Here is a 16,241-nt window from a genome sequence, read left to right as displayed (position 1 = left end):
GGAAGTCCCAAGGCCATAGTTTTGATGAGAGGGATCTGGGAATATTTTCCAGAGGAGGAGGAATCTGAGTTGGGCTTTCATCAGGCAAATGTCAGGGTGGGTGAGTAGGAGTTAGGGATCAGAGCAGAGGGGCAGTTGGAGAAAAGGGCAGCAAGAGTGGGGTGGTGGGGCCAGAAGGCAGGTGAGGAAGAGGGAAGCAGAGTCTGGGGTACCAGGGAGAAAGGAAAGTTAACACGGGTGCTACTCTGAGCCACGTGGTTCCAAGTGCTGTACGTTCATGGACTCACGAAACCCTCCCCAGTAATCCTACGTGGTAGCTACTGCTGTTATTCCCCATTGAACAGACAGGGAAACAGGCACAGAGAAGTTAAGTAACTTGCCAGAGCCTCAGTTAATAAAAGGCAGAGGGGATCCTACCCCAGCGTTCTTTCTCTTGATCACTATGCCTCTCGCCTGGTGGAAGGGTGATGCATCAGTCAGCCGGGCTGTTGTAACAAAGTTCCACAGACTGGGTGGCTTGGACAACAGAATGTATTGTCTCACAGTTCTGGAGGCTGGAAGTCCAAAATCAAGGTGTCAGCAAGTCTGGTGTCTTCTGAGTCCTCTCTCCTCGGCTGGCCATCTTCTCCCTGTGTCCTCACATGACCTTTCCTCTCTGTGCGCTCATCCCTGGTGACCCTTTGTGCCCAAATCGCCTCTTCTTAGTAAGGATACCAGTCAGATTGGATAAGGACCCACCCTGATGGCCTCATCTTAATGACCTCTTTAAAAGCCCCTTCTCCAAATTCAGTCATATTCTGTGGTATGAAGAATAAGGGTAAGGGCTTCAACATATGAATTTTGGGGACACTATTCACCCCTAACAGGTGGGGAAGTACAGTCGAGGGGGCTCTGAGCGATGTAGTTAGGTGTCTGGATTTTCGTCTTTGGTTGGGGAGCCAGGGAAGGTCTGGCTGTATTTTGGGGGGGTCACTGTGGCAGCTGCGTGGAGGATGGAGGGGGCCGTGGCTCTCGAGTTTGGCTGCATGTCGGAATCACCTAAGGAGCCTTTAAAAAGCCTGGCGCCCCTGCTGTACTGCAGACCCATCGAATATGACTGGCTGGGGTGCGACCCGGGTGTCCATGACTTGTAACCCTTCCAGGTGGTTCTGATGTGCAGCCAACGGTGAGGACCACGCCACGGGAGGGAAGCTTGCCTGGAAACACGGCGCCTGGTGTGCAGAGGGAGCAAGACTCAGAAACTAGACCTGTCCAGGCACATGCAGGATGAGAGGGGCCACAACCGCTGAGCCGAATCCAGCCCGAGGCAGGTCACTCACGCCACTTGTCCAAGGAGATGTGACGGCCGTAACCACAGAATGCCATCCTCTAAGGCCATCCACACCCCGGAGCCCAGAGAACCTCTGATGCTCTGTTCCCGGAGGCCACACTGCCACCACCTGACCCCCAAGTCCAGGGCTAGAGCTTGAAAGATCACTCTGCTTGAGGCCCTCATCTTACAGATGGGAGAGCAGAGCCCAGAGATGGACGGTGACCTCTGTGATCAGGAATAAAACCTTCGCTCCTGCTGTCCTGGAAAGTGGAGGCTCACAAGGAAACCACGAGCTTTTGAAAGAGTGCGGCTGAGGGTGGCCCATACCCACGGCTCTCCCACTCCATTCCTGGATGAGCCGGTTGAGAGGACGCTCCTGTCCTCGGAGCCAGAGGCTGTCGGGGGTTGGTGGCAGCCAGGCTGGGTCAAGGCAGCCGGATCTCCTCTGAAAATGACCTTGGCTGACCAGTCCCAGGGCAGCCCCAGCCCATGGGAAGCTCCGGACACCAAACCAGCTCTGGGTGGTCCACAGGGGCATGGGTGGACTTCTCATCCCAATGGAACTTTCTTCACAAGGGTCTAAGAACAACCTGGTCCCCTGTGGTCTCTCCTAACTTGGCAGACTGACCCCGCTGGAACACAAGAGGCCACCTGAGCCCGTGACATCTCCTGCTCTTTCTCAGCAACTGCAGAGATGCCCTCAGGTCCCTGCTTTCATGGAGCTTCCATTCTAGTGGAGGGGAGACATAAAACCAAACACAAAATCAATATATATTATTCAGGGTGGCGTAAGAATGGTGAATAGTAAGTCTCATGATTAACAAGCTCATTTCCTGTTCTAAGGTCTTCTCGCAAGGATTTTTTTTTTTTTTTTTTTTTTTTTTTGGCTGCACTGCGCAGCTTGCGGGATCATAGTTCCCCAACCAGGGATCGAACCAAGGACATGGCAGTGAAAGCGCCAAGTCCTAACCCCTGGACCGCCAGGGAACTCCCTCCTGTGGATTTATCTTTTCAGAGCGGTGCCTTCCCAGGCACAGTTGGTGCAGGGTTCTAGGCCACACACAGCGAGGAGACCGGACACTGGGGTGTGTCCTTTCCCTCCAGCCTCACTGGGGATGAAGAAGTAAGCCTGCAGAATGACGCGGGGGCAGCACCAGACTGTCCACCACTGACACTTCCCGAGCAACGGCCGAGAGTGAGGTACCGTGGGGAATACACAAGTGTGAGAGGTAAGGGCTGCCCTCCAGTTTCTAGGCAGATGGGGAGACTGGGCATCATTCAGTACTAAATACAAAGGCAGGTACCATTGCTGCTTAGTGTTTGTAGGTCTTCATGGGATAGGACCTGGCTCCCAAGAAGCTCACAGTCTGAGGAAGGAGCTAAGAGTATCTCTGTCTATGCCCCAGCCTCCATCCACTCAGCTCATGTACGGTAAGTAACCAGCATTCAGCAAAGAGCTCAGACATGGCGGCTTAGAGGGGCTGGCCAAGGCAGCAGAGAAAGGAGGGGTGAAGGTGGGCAGACAGACCAGGGGAAGATGGGGTGAGGGCATTCCAGCTGGGGCCCACCAGTGGCTTCAGCTTAATGCAAGAATCTTGGAGAGGTGGTGAGGAGAGCGTGGTGATAGAAGGTCTGGCTGCGTAAGACTCGACGGGCAGGGCGGGGCCGGTGATGCGGGTCCGTGGACCCGAGCGCACGTACCACCTCCCCCGGACGTGCAGGCACACAGAGCCCTGGGGGGAAGACGAAGTTCAGGGAGGTTGAGTGGTGTGATCTCCAAGGCAGGGAAAGGCTCCGCGTCCATGCTGTCTGCCCAGCCAGGATGCCACAGTGGGGACCAGTGATGAAAGTGGACCTTTCTTTTTTTTCTGGCCGCATCACACGGCATGCGGGACCTTAGTTCCCCGACCAGGGATTGAACCCGTGCCCCCTGCAGTGGAAGCGTGGAGTCTTAACCACTGGACCCCCAGAGAAGTCCCAAAAGTGGACCTTTCCATCAAGTAATTTGGAGGTCAGAGGAGACGGCTTTCAAGAGAGCCAGTTGGAAACCCACTGGGCCAAGAGAAGCCCGGGCTTCTGTTTAGGGTCATCATGGTGACCCAAAAGGTAGCAGAAGGAACTAGAAAGAACATTAGACCAGGATGCTGGAGACCAGCCTGGGACTTCACCTCTTTAAGCATCAGCATCTCCTCCTGGAAGCCAGAGTGGCTGCAGCCCCTGCACCCGCAACCCGTTCTGATGCCAGAAACCTGCAAGGTTTGTAGATGACAGAAGCCACTAATGGTGGTCCTGTCAGCAGCTCAGAAAGGAAGACCCTGGTTGGGGAAGGCTGAGCACAAATGGGCAAGTAGGTAGGAATAAATGAGAGAGGGCGGGGCAGGGGCTGCGCATGGGCAGGAGAAGGGAGCAGATCAAGCGGGGCCTCATGGACCAAATGCAAGATTTGGGTCGTTATCCCAGGAGGACTGGGACCTCCCTGGACGATTTTAAGCAGAATTAATTGGGTTTTTAAAATAGCTCTCTGCCCATGGTGTGGAGAAGAGGCTGGAAGACGGCAAGCATGGAGCAAGTACCGGGTAGAAGACTAGTGCATCCTTACGGGAGGAGCAGGAGAAACTCATCAACCCTTGGGGCCTTTGCACTGGCTGTTCCTGGGGCTTGGAATACGCTTCCCCTTGACGTTTGCATGCCGACTCTTTTTCTGCAGTCAGATCTCCACCCCTCCACGTTACCTCTCCAGAGAGGCCATCTGCTATAGCCCTGGCCTTCCGTCACACTTGTGCCATTTCATCCACCACTAGCTGAAACGATTCTGCTTATTTGTCTGCTGGTGGCCTCCTCCCGCTACTGAATCTATCTCCTAGATTCAGGAGAGCAGGCACCTTGTCTGCTGGGGTTCTGCTGAGCCCAGCCTCATCACCTGGATCCATATTCCTCAGCTGAGATTCTCAAGGAAGTAGCGGGAAAGGAGTTGCTTGCTGGAGATCAGCAGGCAGGCGGTGTCCTGAGCCTTTGATACAGTCACGGGGAAAAGGGAGGGAGAGGATGGGCAGATGTACTTCTGCCCCTTGAGGATCGGGTAGGGTGAAGGTTCCTGCCGGAGATCACATCAGCGGAGGATTCAGATGTGTGGGGTCCTTCCCAAGGGGGCCTCAGAACCCCAAGGCAATGCCCCAGAGAGGAGGGGGGGGGCAACCTGGCTTTGCCTCCTGCGCTGGGGCAGACTGTAGGGCTTGCGGTCTGCTGGAGGCCCGGCAAAGAGGGCAGAGGTGCCCAAGGCCCAAAGCTCTGGATCCTGAGAAGCATCTCAGGGTGTGCACAGGGGGGTAGGAGAGAATTAACCTCCAGTCTTCAAGTGTGCTGGGGGCGGCTGCTCTGGAGACAGTACCTTGGGGAGCAGCCCCTAGTGATACATTCCCCTTAGCCAAGCTACACGGTTGCTTTAAAAAACAACGAGCTTCTGGCATGTTTGGGGGCTGAACGTTCCAATCTTTGCTGGCAAGAGAACACAAGGCCACAGAATGCAGTGATGAGAAATAAAGGACCCAGTGACTCAATGCCTGTGTGACAGGTTTATTGTGGAGCGCCGCATGGGCCTGCCAACACAGTCCACAGACGTGACATTTAAAAGCCTCGTGCATTCCACTGGCTCTGTTGGTCTCCCCGCTGCCAACCAGCCGTGTGAAACCCGGGGCGGCTTCTCCCCCTCTGCCAGGACATCTGCCGAGACTGTGGCCCAAATCCCAAATGCCCCTGCACGTTTAGGGAGCACAGGAAGGTGTTTGAAAAAAGCTGCTTGCTTTGACACGGGCCAGCCTCCTGCTAACAGGGAAGGGCCCCGATTTGCGCACAAATGAATGAGACGTCTGACAGTTTTCAGGGAAGCTGTCCAGGCTTTTCTCTCTGAAATTCCCATCTGCAAAAGCGTGTTTTCTGAAAGTCTTAAATGCACACAATCCTGTGCTGTCTGGGTTTAATGCAAGAAAACAAGAAGCCAGTTAAATGGATTCTGTGATGCTCACCGACCAGGCACAGATGCCTTTTCTCCCCAGCAACAGTAACAACAAAGCTAATATCTATTGGGAGCTTACTATCTGCTAGGTGTTATTATTATCTCTCCATACGTAAACGAGGAAAATGAAGCACAAAGAGGTTAAGTAACCTGCCCACGAACACACAACCAGTGAGGGGCAGAGCTGGGATTTGAACCCCTGCTCTGAACTGCCATCTGGTATTGCTTCCTAGCCTCTAAGAGGGCCCAGGATACAGTTATGTGCATCCCCCATGCTCCCCTCTACTATCTACCCAAATAAAATGTTCCAGGGAATTCCCTGGTGGTCCAGTGGTTAGGACTCGGCGCTTTCACTGCAGTGGGCCCAGGTTCAATCCCTGGTCAGGGAACTAAGATCCCACAAGCTGCACAGCACAGCCAAAAAAAAGAAAGAAAGAAAAGCAAGTGTTCCAAAATTTTAAGAGAAATGGAGTCAAATATTACACTAAACTTGTAGATAAGTTGTGTTATTATATACAGCGGCCAAGGAATGAAAATTGAGAAGCTACAGCAACATGTGTTCCTAGGTTGGCCCAGAGTGAGAGCAAGCCTGTGTCTTTGGAAAATCTGCCTGCAGTTGAGGTGAGAAGGACTAAGGTTGAGGAGGCCAGTGGCGTCTTGAGCCCATGTGCCGAAAGGGGCAGCAATCTGTTGGAATCCTTCCCTCCCATGGCAGCCCCAGGAGTGGGAGGACCACACAAGGGAAGGGAAACTCGCTCTCCATCTTTCCACAGATGCAGTCACTGATGATGTGGAGGTGGGTGGCTCTGAAGCCCTGGGAGAGATAGGGCTGCTCTTCTCAAACGCACAAGCCAGAGAGTCTGGGAGCTGCCTTTGAGAATGTCACTGTAGCTCCCAGACCGTCAGTGCCCTCAGCTACAAAGTGCAGGGCGTGTGCCCAGTGTTCTCCAAGATTTCAACCTCCTCAAATAATCCCGGGGGGAGGGGGGAGCACCTCTGCATGTACCTGCGGCCACCGTAGACCTTTTCCTATGTGGGACCTCGACTGCAACTAAGTGGGCTGGGACCAAAGGGGACTGTGTGTGGCAGGGACCGAGGGGAGAAGGGACAGCGTGGGGCATGTAAGGGGAGTCAAGTTGCTCAGTACTCTGAGTGAAGCAGCATCGCTGATGAAAAATGGCAGCTCAAAAGTGCCCTTCCCCCTCCTGTGTCAGTTAGGAGAAAATACACCCAGAGGAGACCCTGTCCAACTTTTAAAAACATGATGGGCTGAGTCAAAGGAAGGGACGCTTCCTCTTTTGAAGCTTGTGACATCATCTGACATTATGTGCCAAGCAGATGTGGGAACAGCAGCTGTCAGCCTACGCCAGAATCTTTGAGAGTGATACTTGTCTGCTTGCTGGTGGTACTACGAGCTCACCATTCACCCGCTGTTACCAAGCTACTGACATGGGCATTTAAGTCACCTGTAAATCACTGTCTCTCTTTGTCTGTCTGTCTGTCTCACACACACACACACACACACACACACACACACACACAGTCTGCTGACAAGATAAAATAATAACATCGGAGCTTCTAAGGGGTAGCATGCTTAACAGGAAGTTGCATTGATACAATTTTATAGCTGATTCTCATTTTCTACAAACAAAACCTTCACTTTTTGTGACTCAAGTTATATTATTAAAAAATGCCCAGGGAGTTTTCAATGTAAAGAACAGAACCTTCCTAAGAGGCAATGGAAACCTTTGATATGGAATCACCACACACCAGAAAACATTCTGGAAGTCTGGTTTTTATGTGTGGAGTTTTCTTAAAGAAAGGCCCAAGAGAAGTTTGGCTGAAGTGAAATGTTCACATCAAGCTATCATGATCCTTGACCTTATTGTGTTTCCCTATCCTACCAGATCCAAAATATCAGACATTTTGAAGAAAGGGCTATTTCTCTGTGCAGTTTTGGGACTGTTAGCATTCCATGTAGTTTCCACAAAAATTCTCTTGGGTATTTTGGGAACTAAAAAGAATGAATAGAATTAACTTACAATTTTGCTAGAAGGAAAAATGAATATTCACTTTCTCTCATAAGTGATTTTCACTCTGCCAGGAAACAGGACTGACTGATTTGTTGGGCCTGTTCCCCAGCTGAGACCCGGGCTGGCACGGAGACCTGGTCCAGACGCAGGGGAAGACGCCCTGGCATCCTGGTCCTCAGCCTCCTGAACTGACCAATGAGCGAGAGGCTTCAGGAGCAGCCCCTTCTAAGGAGACTGTCGTTCTCAGGAAGCTCACACCTAAAAGCGGAAGGGAACTGCAGAGACAGCCCGGCCTCCTCTCCGGGGGTGATAGGCTGCGTCCCAAGAACCGGAAGTCGGTGCTTTCCTCTCATTCACTAATTCCCGGTCCCACCCATTGGACAGGCGTTCTTGAGCACCTACCCTACTATGTGCCCTGAGATCATACAGTGTATTAGGTTGAACCACATGAAATTGCCATTTTATAAGTAAGAAACAGGAGTACTGGCAAATATTTCATACAGTTAAACCCACCACTTCGAAGGTTTTCCTAAGCTAGTGTTAGCAGGTTTTTCTTCTGATGGCATCAGAGAAGGTGGAGAGGACCCAGTCACCACTTGCTAGGGGGTCTGGGCCTACTTCCAGAACAGGGTGCACATGCAATGATGTAATACACTGTAACTTTACAGGGGAATGAGTCCTTGCTTGAGATCGGCTTCTCCTAGATACCATTTTATGCAGAGGCAGCCTGGAGCTTGGGCCACGCGGCTGCCTTCAGCCCTCTTGTCTCTGCTCTGCATGGGCGGGGCAGGCGGACACAGGAAAGCAAGTTGTCCTCTTCTTGTCCATGTGCCACTGGGGCAAAACTCTACCCAAAGTTCAGTCGCAAGTATATTCACCCAGAGCAACCAGGAGAGCACTACCCACAGCAGCCAGTGGGATGAGACCAGGGTTTCTCAACCTTGGTACTGGTGACACCTGGGGCCAGATCGCTGTGGCCCCAGGGGACTGTCGCTGTGGGGGAGTGTCCTGTGCACTGTAGGATGTTTAGCCGCGCCCCCCAGCTCTACCCCTGGATGCCGCAGTCTTCCCTCCCTCTGCTTGAGAAGCACTGGGTCAGATGGATACTCTACAATCAAGTGCAAACTGAATGATCTGGGAGGGGGAAAGAGCAGTTTCCTGGGGACCAACCTGTATCAACAAACCCAGAAGACAGCCTAGAGGGATGATCTATGCAGAGGGGCCTGGAGAGAGTTATAGAGAGTACTAAAGAGCATTACCCACCTTGGCAACTGCATCCCTGCTAGCCGAACTCAAGGCTGGAAAGACTGACTTACACAGGTGAAGGGGTCCCGGCCAAGAGACAGGGTTTCGCTGAACAAGGGGGTGGGCTGGGTGACAGTGACAGGGGTCTCTCCGCCCACCTCTGGGCCTCCGTGTGACATCTCTGCCTCAAACAGCCACTTCTCTTCCCGGCTTCATCTGGCCCCTATTCATCCTTCCGGTCTCAGCTTAAACATCCCTTTCTCCTGGAAGGGTTCTCTGATCCCTCCCTTCAACCGCCCTCCCTGCCCGGTCGGCTCTGGATGCCCTGCTCAGTGTCACCTGGCATCCATATTTCTCCTAGCACAGAACGTATCACCGTATCACACACACGCACACACACACGCACGCGCACACACCCACCCACCCCACATATATTTATGTACATATATTTATGCAGTAGTTTGGTTTTCTGCTTGTTCCTCCCATTAGAACATGAACTCCATGAGGACGGGGACCCTGTCTCTACTGACAGAGCAGCACACTCTCCCCAGAACCCAGAGGGGCGTCCGCACCCGATGGATCTCTCCCCCACAATATTTGCTGAATTGATGAAGGAAATCACTTTTCCACTGAATGGCAGGGGAGGACCAATAAGTGAAGTTCCTGAACGGAATCAAGCACGTGGTCGTTGTAGCCAACAGTTCCATCAACGTGTACCCCCGTTTGTTTCTGCAAAGGCAACGAGACTGGAGTGTGCAAGGCAGAAACGGATGGAGAACAACAGTATGGAAGATGTGAACGTTTCCATATTTACCCACATCTGTATGTTCAACAGACCCTTATCGTGATACATCTTTCGGACAAATGTTTTATACTCTGAGTCACATCACACACCTGCCAAGGTATCAATAGCATGTACCAAAAGCCCAATGAGACAGTTAAGCACGAAGCTGGGTGGTAGTTCTATTCTTCAAAACCAGTATTATGAGGGGTAACTGTTTGCATATTGATCAGGGAGGGGTGGGTAGCAGGGTAAGAGGGAGGGCCGTTCAAAGAAGACTCAGTGAGGTTCTCATGGTGTCTGTATCACCATGGACAGCAGGCCACCTGCTCATGTCCAGTCTGCTTGTTCCCCGTCACCACTGCCAGCTTCCAACATCAAGAACACAGAGACATTTCCGTCTAACTTTTATATGAAGAATTTAATTATCTATACACATAACTAATTCAAAAGTTGTATTACAGTTGTTAAAGCTGCAGGTTTATATATTTATATATTTTACATTCATATCCATGAAAATACTGACGCGCCAGTGAATGAGGGGGAGTCCTCGTTCTCGGCACCACGTGAGTGGAGAAAGACCTCTACACAATCGCCAGCACGGAATCCCCAAGGGGAGGGACGTAAAAACAGAAGTTCACTACTGTTAAAAAGTCATTAGTAGAACCGCTAGGTTGTGCTTGAGGCTCCCTGCCCCCCGCCCCGTTTTCTGTGCTGTCGGCAACGGCGATTTTATTGAGAGCTTCCAACTAGTGTTTAAAAGACAAACATGGCTTCAGCTACAACACATCCAACACATCAACGGACCATGAGCTCCATTTCATATTAATCTGTAGAAATTCCACAGTCTAGTTAAAAAATGTAAACATTGGAAATTAATTGCAGGGAGACTCCTATACATTCTTTCTTGTCAAGAAAATTACTTGTTCAAAATATGTCATTCCATGAAAAGTCACTGGAATAAAACTTGGTGTAACAGAGACTAAGGCGAGATTGTAGATATTGTTGATCGTAACAACCTCAGTGGTGTTGTCTACGGATTTATGGCATGAAAACACGCAAAATTAAAAACCCAAAACAGAAAACACCAACTCAACCAGATAAATCTGAGACCGAACAAAAACACAGGTGCTTTCTCGTGTGGCTACAAGGTCACTGTGCAAAATAAAATTAATGTAATATGATTAGAGCATCATACAAGATAATAGCTTTTGCCATGGAAAGAACTAATTTCTTATGTACAGGATGTATTATTACATGCTCAACAAGGTACATCTGATACACACAAACAAGCACAAAACAGCTTCTGTTTAATTGGCCTCATTCTACATGTCTTTAAAACAGATATACTGAACTCCTCTGTACTTCTATAGTAGGGGGTCGAAAACCCAAACGACACAATTTAGTTGGTAACACTGGACAAAATGAAAAAAATACATCGAGTCTCAGATTTATGGACATTTGGAACATTTTTTAATAGCACATGCAGCATTCCTTGATAGTGGGTCTTTTTGCAAAACCAAAATAGCAAAGAAGTAATTCATTTATTTTTTTATTAAGAGGCTAAGATATTTATTTTAAAATAATTTGAAAACTATTGAAAGCACCTGTGCAAAGGTGGGGGGAAGTCAATTTGAGTCACTAGGAAAGCCACAAAAGGACCCACTACCCTGTGTATTTTTGTAATTTTTTTGCTTCTATCTCTGCAAGTAATAACTCAACATTGCCATCACATGCAACTAAGGTAAAATGAGGTAAACTGCTCTGCAGTGAGTTCTTCTACTCAGAAGGCAGTAGGTGATCATGCTGGAAGTCACATGATCAAGGCTGCATCTCCCATCATCCCTCTGGGCAGTGATATGGGATAGTGGGTCTCTTTGAGGACTTTCAAGCCTGAGGGGGGGATGGACAACATATGATTCCTAGAAAAAGGAGGAAAACAACACATAAGCAAAACAAAACAATGAGCAAAATTCAAGCTAGGAAAATGAGTCAGGCATGTAAACAGCATGGTGCCAAAATGATTAAAAAGAAAAAAAAAAAAAGGAAAAAGGGGGGAGGGAAGGGAGGGGACATGCTACAGAAGGAATGATTTTTTTTAAAGAAACAAAACAAAACAAAAACCCCACGAGATAAAGTCTTGCATTACAGAAGGTCTTCAAAGAGACTGTTGCGAATGCAGCAATGGTCTAGCTTTAAGTTCTGCAAACAAAGCTCAGCAGAATCAGAGCAATGCTGCATGTTTCACCATGAGATACCAGAGAGGAGAGGCAACCGAGGCACCAGGGCACTTACATTGCTGGCTGGGGTCCATGTCTGTGGTCAGCTTCACGTAATTGGACGGGAAGAGTCCCACTTGCCCGTGGACTTCTCCTTTCCACCAGTCGGGGTCCTCCTTGTTGAGGACGTTGATGATCTGGCCCTTGTTGAAGGCCAGCTCGTCGTCATTCTGCGCGGTGTAATCGTACATCCCGATCACCTGGCACACTGCAGGAGACAGGCCAGGTGAGGGGCGGCGGCACACCTGCGCGGCTCGCGGGACGGGCTACCTGGGGGTATTAGGTACTCTCGTGTCTCATCTGTGTCCTTTCCAAAGAGGACAGAAGTAAGTGGAGGGCTCTGATGGGCTTTGTGTAGTGGGGGCAGTAGAGGAAGACGGAGGATGGAAAACCAAGACGACAGCAAAAATGTCAGACCAGGCCTTGAGTTTCTATAATATCTTCCTCTTTTACACGTTTAGTTGTCAGCAGAAAATGTACAGTGATAACTGAAAGCTTCCATGGAATCATTTCTATTTGAGTGCAGTGGCACTCCTTCAAAATGCTGACTCTGAACATTGGCCCAACTTCACACACAGCTGCATATCATGGGGACTTCACTGTTGCTCTTTATTTCTGTTCTGTTTTTTTTTTTTTAAGGTGGAAGGTAATTATCATCTGAGATCCAAAAAGTTCGACTCTTAGTGAAAAGTAAAATCAGTGTTTTATTCTGCTGTACCTTTGTGTCTCAAAATTTTCTCTCAAAGAAAGAAACAATTTCCACATTCAAGAACAATTTTTCTTTTCTCATTTTTCCCTCAAACCTATAGGAGGTTACACTGCCTTTATTCCCCGGCATTTTTACACTTCAGATAAAGTTTGCCTAGTTAGGTTTTACCCCCAGTTAATCTTTCCTAATCAACCTCTATACAGTCTTAGGCTTTAAAGATGCTCCAGCTAATTCAATCACCTCAGCAAACTATTTCTGCGGGTTTTAACCAACCTGATGAAGGGGACGCCGCCAGGCCTCCCCAAGGGAGAGGAGATCCAGCTGGCACCACACCCCTCTGCCCACATGAGGCCACGGCTCAAGCAAAGGGGCCCAGCTGTGGTTGGGAACCAGTCACAATGTTGGCCAGTCCTTTCATTTCTTGCAAAGGCTGCCAGGTTTTAATCTGATTTCGCTGGGGATGTACAGCATAGACATTTAACCACAAGGTACTGGAACGAAAATTCTGCATTTTCCACAAGTGCCACCCAAGCACTGATGGCTTAAAGACCTAAAGCAGAAGTCTGCTCCCCTAACCTCGCCCATCTCAACTATTACCGAAGCATCTAATTCGGTCTCTTCAATCAGAAAATAGCCAACCGTCTAAGCGGCGGAGCCCTCTGTTCCTTTTTAGCCCTTTAGGAGAGTGTGTATAACATCCTGTCCATTAAGCGCAGCCCCTCTGTTCACAGGAAATGTCGCAGGGGAGCTATTTCAGTCTCAACTGAGCGGCACATTACAACCAACAGAGCCCTGGGGCCTCCCAGCTCAATCTCCTGACCTATTTAGACCCCGGCCATTTATTTTTAGGAGGCCCTTTTTGTCCCCTCGCCCCCTAGCCCAAATTCCAATTTAAATAGCTGGAAGGAAATCAAGAGAAAAATCTGGCTTCAATGGCACAGCATTCAGGGCCCCTTTAGGAAGCCGGTTCCAACAAGGGCTCTGTTGTACCCAGCACAGCAAAGCTGCTTCGATACTTGGTCCTTTTGAAAAACACACTCCATATCACATTAGCTGGGTGTCAGCCCCAGCAAGCACAAGAAGCGCTTACAGCCGGTGTGAAAGACAATCTAAGCTAAAAAAAATTGAGTGGAAAGGCTACCACGACGCATAGACCATTTTCTGAGCAGAGAGTATGAACTGCTTACCTGCTGGGAATGCTGCGGGCTTCGGTGGCTCTGTTGGAGTGATTTTGCTCGTCCCAGGGCTTAAAAGTTTGACATAGTTAGCAGGGAACCAGCCTATCTGGCGCTTTTTCCCACGTGCCTAATAACAAAAAATTATATTAAAATGTTTCAAAGGTTCATGTTCTTTCATGTTATACTTTGCACTTATACCAAGTTTACATATAACTGAAAAACAAATGACATCAATAGTAGAATCTATGGATTACTGTATTACAAAATGAAAACATGCCAGCTAAAATTCAAATTGTGGCAGCCATCAATCAGCAAAGCCTAGAATGTTCTGGCATGGGCTGGATTGTGCGGATCACAGAGTACAATGTAGTATGTACAGGATGGAAAACTCTGCTCATTTAACAGCTCTCAGCTGTCATTTTCAGGTAATGTAGAGATTATGGTTTATGCCAATGTTACATATGGATTTTAGGAATAATATAATTATAGGAAAATATAATAATTAGGAAAATATAATAATAACGGCAGTCAACACGTGCTGGGTGCTTTTTCTGAGCCAGGCCTGTGCTAAGCGCCTTATGTGCATTTACCTACACAACAATTCCAGAAGGATAATACTATTACTATTTCCATTTCCCACTATTACTATTCCTAGTTCCCAGATAAAAAGAGTAAGGCTCAGAAAAGTTAAGCGACAATCTCAAGGTTACAGGCTAGTCGGTGGCAAGCCAAGATTCACAGTCACATCTGCGATCTTCTTATGGAGAATAATTGTGCATATACAAGATGACATACACGCAATATATGGAGGACGCAAGGAGTCTAAACTTCACCTTGTTTTCAAAAGCCATCAGGCTTATGTGATGGAACAGCCACATTTTCCACCACCATTCCTGCCTCCTTCACTTTAATCTAATTCGACACAAAATCCATTCACTGAGTGTTCACGTGCTGGGAGTTGTTGGAAAGGGATAGTATAAGACACAGAGGAACTTATAATGAAGCTGGCGAACCAAGACTTGCACTCCTGACACAATTCTATGAGATGAAGACTCTAGTTAGGGATGATGGTAAGTGTTAAAACTACCCTTCTGCACACCACCAGGAGCAGAGAACTTAACTTACAGCACGTACATACACACACACACACACCCTCTAGAAGCAAGGCTTTGATAAAGACAGCTGCCTTTGGGGACAGGGTGGGAGGGAGACATTTGAATTCCCTTTCGTAATTTTTATTTATTTATTTATTTATTTTCTCGGGGGTCACGACGCGCAGCATGCGGTATCTTAGCTCCCCGACCAGGGATCGTACCCGCGCCCCCTGCAGTGGAAGCGCGGAGTTTTAACCACTGGACCGCCAGGGAAGTCCCTTGTAATTTAAAAATTTGAAACCATGTGAGTATATTACCTGTTCCCAAAATAAGGAAATAAAATTAACAGAAAAGGAAACTTGCCACCATCTTACCTCTGCCCTCTCATCTGATTCAGTTTATCAAGAGGGATACTTCTGGGTTACTTTTAGAACGCAGATCAAATTTCACTTTCCTTGAAGTCTGATAGATTTCATGACCTTGGCTCAAGGACTAAAGCTCTAATCCACAGTTAATCCACCAATGGTGGAAGCCCCTCCTTTAAAGGCTCCCCCATGTTAATCTATTGAGTATATACTGCCATAGGTCTCGCAACGACCCCACCATTTCTCCCGTCCCTGCACCTTCACCAGGGCGGAACACAGAGCTCACTGGCAATTTCTTCATTTGTGTGTCCACAGGGGAGAAGGGCTGGTGAAAGCACCAGAAGCCGCCCTGGGCACGGCAATTGTGGATTGTAAGAATCACTCAGGACTCTCTTTTGAGCAAGGTACAAGGAGCGTGAGGCTGAAAAAATATGGTTTCTGCCTTAAAAGAGCTGATAATCTACAAGAGGAAGTAAGAAATATGCACGGAAGTAATAATATCTGCGTCAACACTAAATACCAAGAGTGGTGCAGGCATCGGGGCCACCACGGTTCATGGGAAGGAGATGCCGCTTCTGGTGGGATGGTCATAGAAAGCTTCCGGAAGAAGTGGGATTTGGCCGGCTCTTGAGGAACGGGGGAGAGGTGGAGATGACCATGTGGGGAGGCGCTATGGGCAAAGGCAGTGAGGCATCGGGGTCTGAGGGTTGCTGCTTGTTTTCAAGAGAGCAAATCACCGAATGAGGCTGGAGTAGAGATGTCGCTGTGAGAGGTCAGACTGGTCAGACGGATGCTGGAAGGGGAAGAGGGCATCTGAGGAGAGGCTGATGAGGAGGGCCAGTGGGGACACCCCCTTTTTTTAAAAAAAATTTTTATTGGGGTATAGTTGTTTTACAATGCTGTGTTAGTTTCTACTGTACATCGAAGTGGAGTTCCCTGTGCTATACAGCAGGTCCTTGTTAGTTATCTATTTTATACATATTAGTGTATATATGTCAAGGGGACACCCCTTAAGTCTTCAGAACAGGGGAGTCACATATGGATGGGAAAGCCAATGAGGTGACAACTCTCTACAAGAAATGAGACTCACCGGTCTGAGGAAGGCCTCCTGCTACCCAGTGAAGGAAGAGACATATTAAAAGGGGGAGTGGAGGGCACTCCCTGCCGGTCCAGTGGTTAGGACTTGGCGTTCTCACTGCTGGGGCTCGGGTTCAATCCCTGGTCGGGGAACTA

General features: G+C 48.9%; 1 protein-coding gene across 1 annotated transcript in view; it reads right to left on the bottom strand.

The window, feature by feature from the left end:
• The window catches only part of ITSN1 (intersectin 1), a 235,769-nt gene that overhangs the window by 48,438 nt on the left and 171,090 nt on the right, over nt 1-16,241 (bottom strand). The window contains 2 exon segments of the mRNA XM_036850123.1: nt 11,679-11,870; nt 13,559-13,676. Of these exon segments, the coding sequence (XP_036706018.1) occupies nt 11,679-11,870; nt 13,559-13,676 (310 nt within the window).

The sequence above is a fragment of the Balaenoptera musculus genome, chromosome 4 (assembly GCF_009873245.2).
Source record: "Balaenoptera musculus isolate JJ_BM4_2016_0621 chromosome 4, mBalMus1.pri.v3, whole genome shotgun sequence".
In the NCBI taxonomy this organism is placed as follows: Eukaryota; Metazoa; Chordata; class Mammalia; order Artiodactyla; family Balaenopteridae; genus Balaenoptera; species Balaenoptera musculus.
This window is presented reverse-complemented; position numbering and strand designations above follow the sequence as displayed.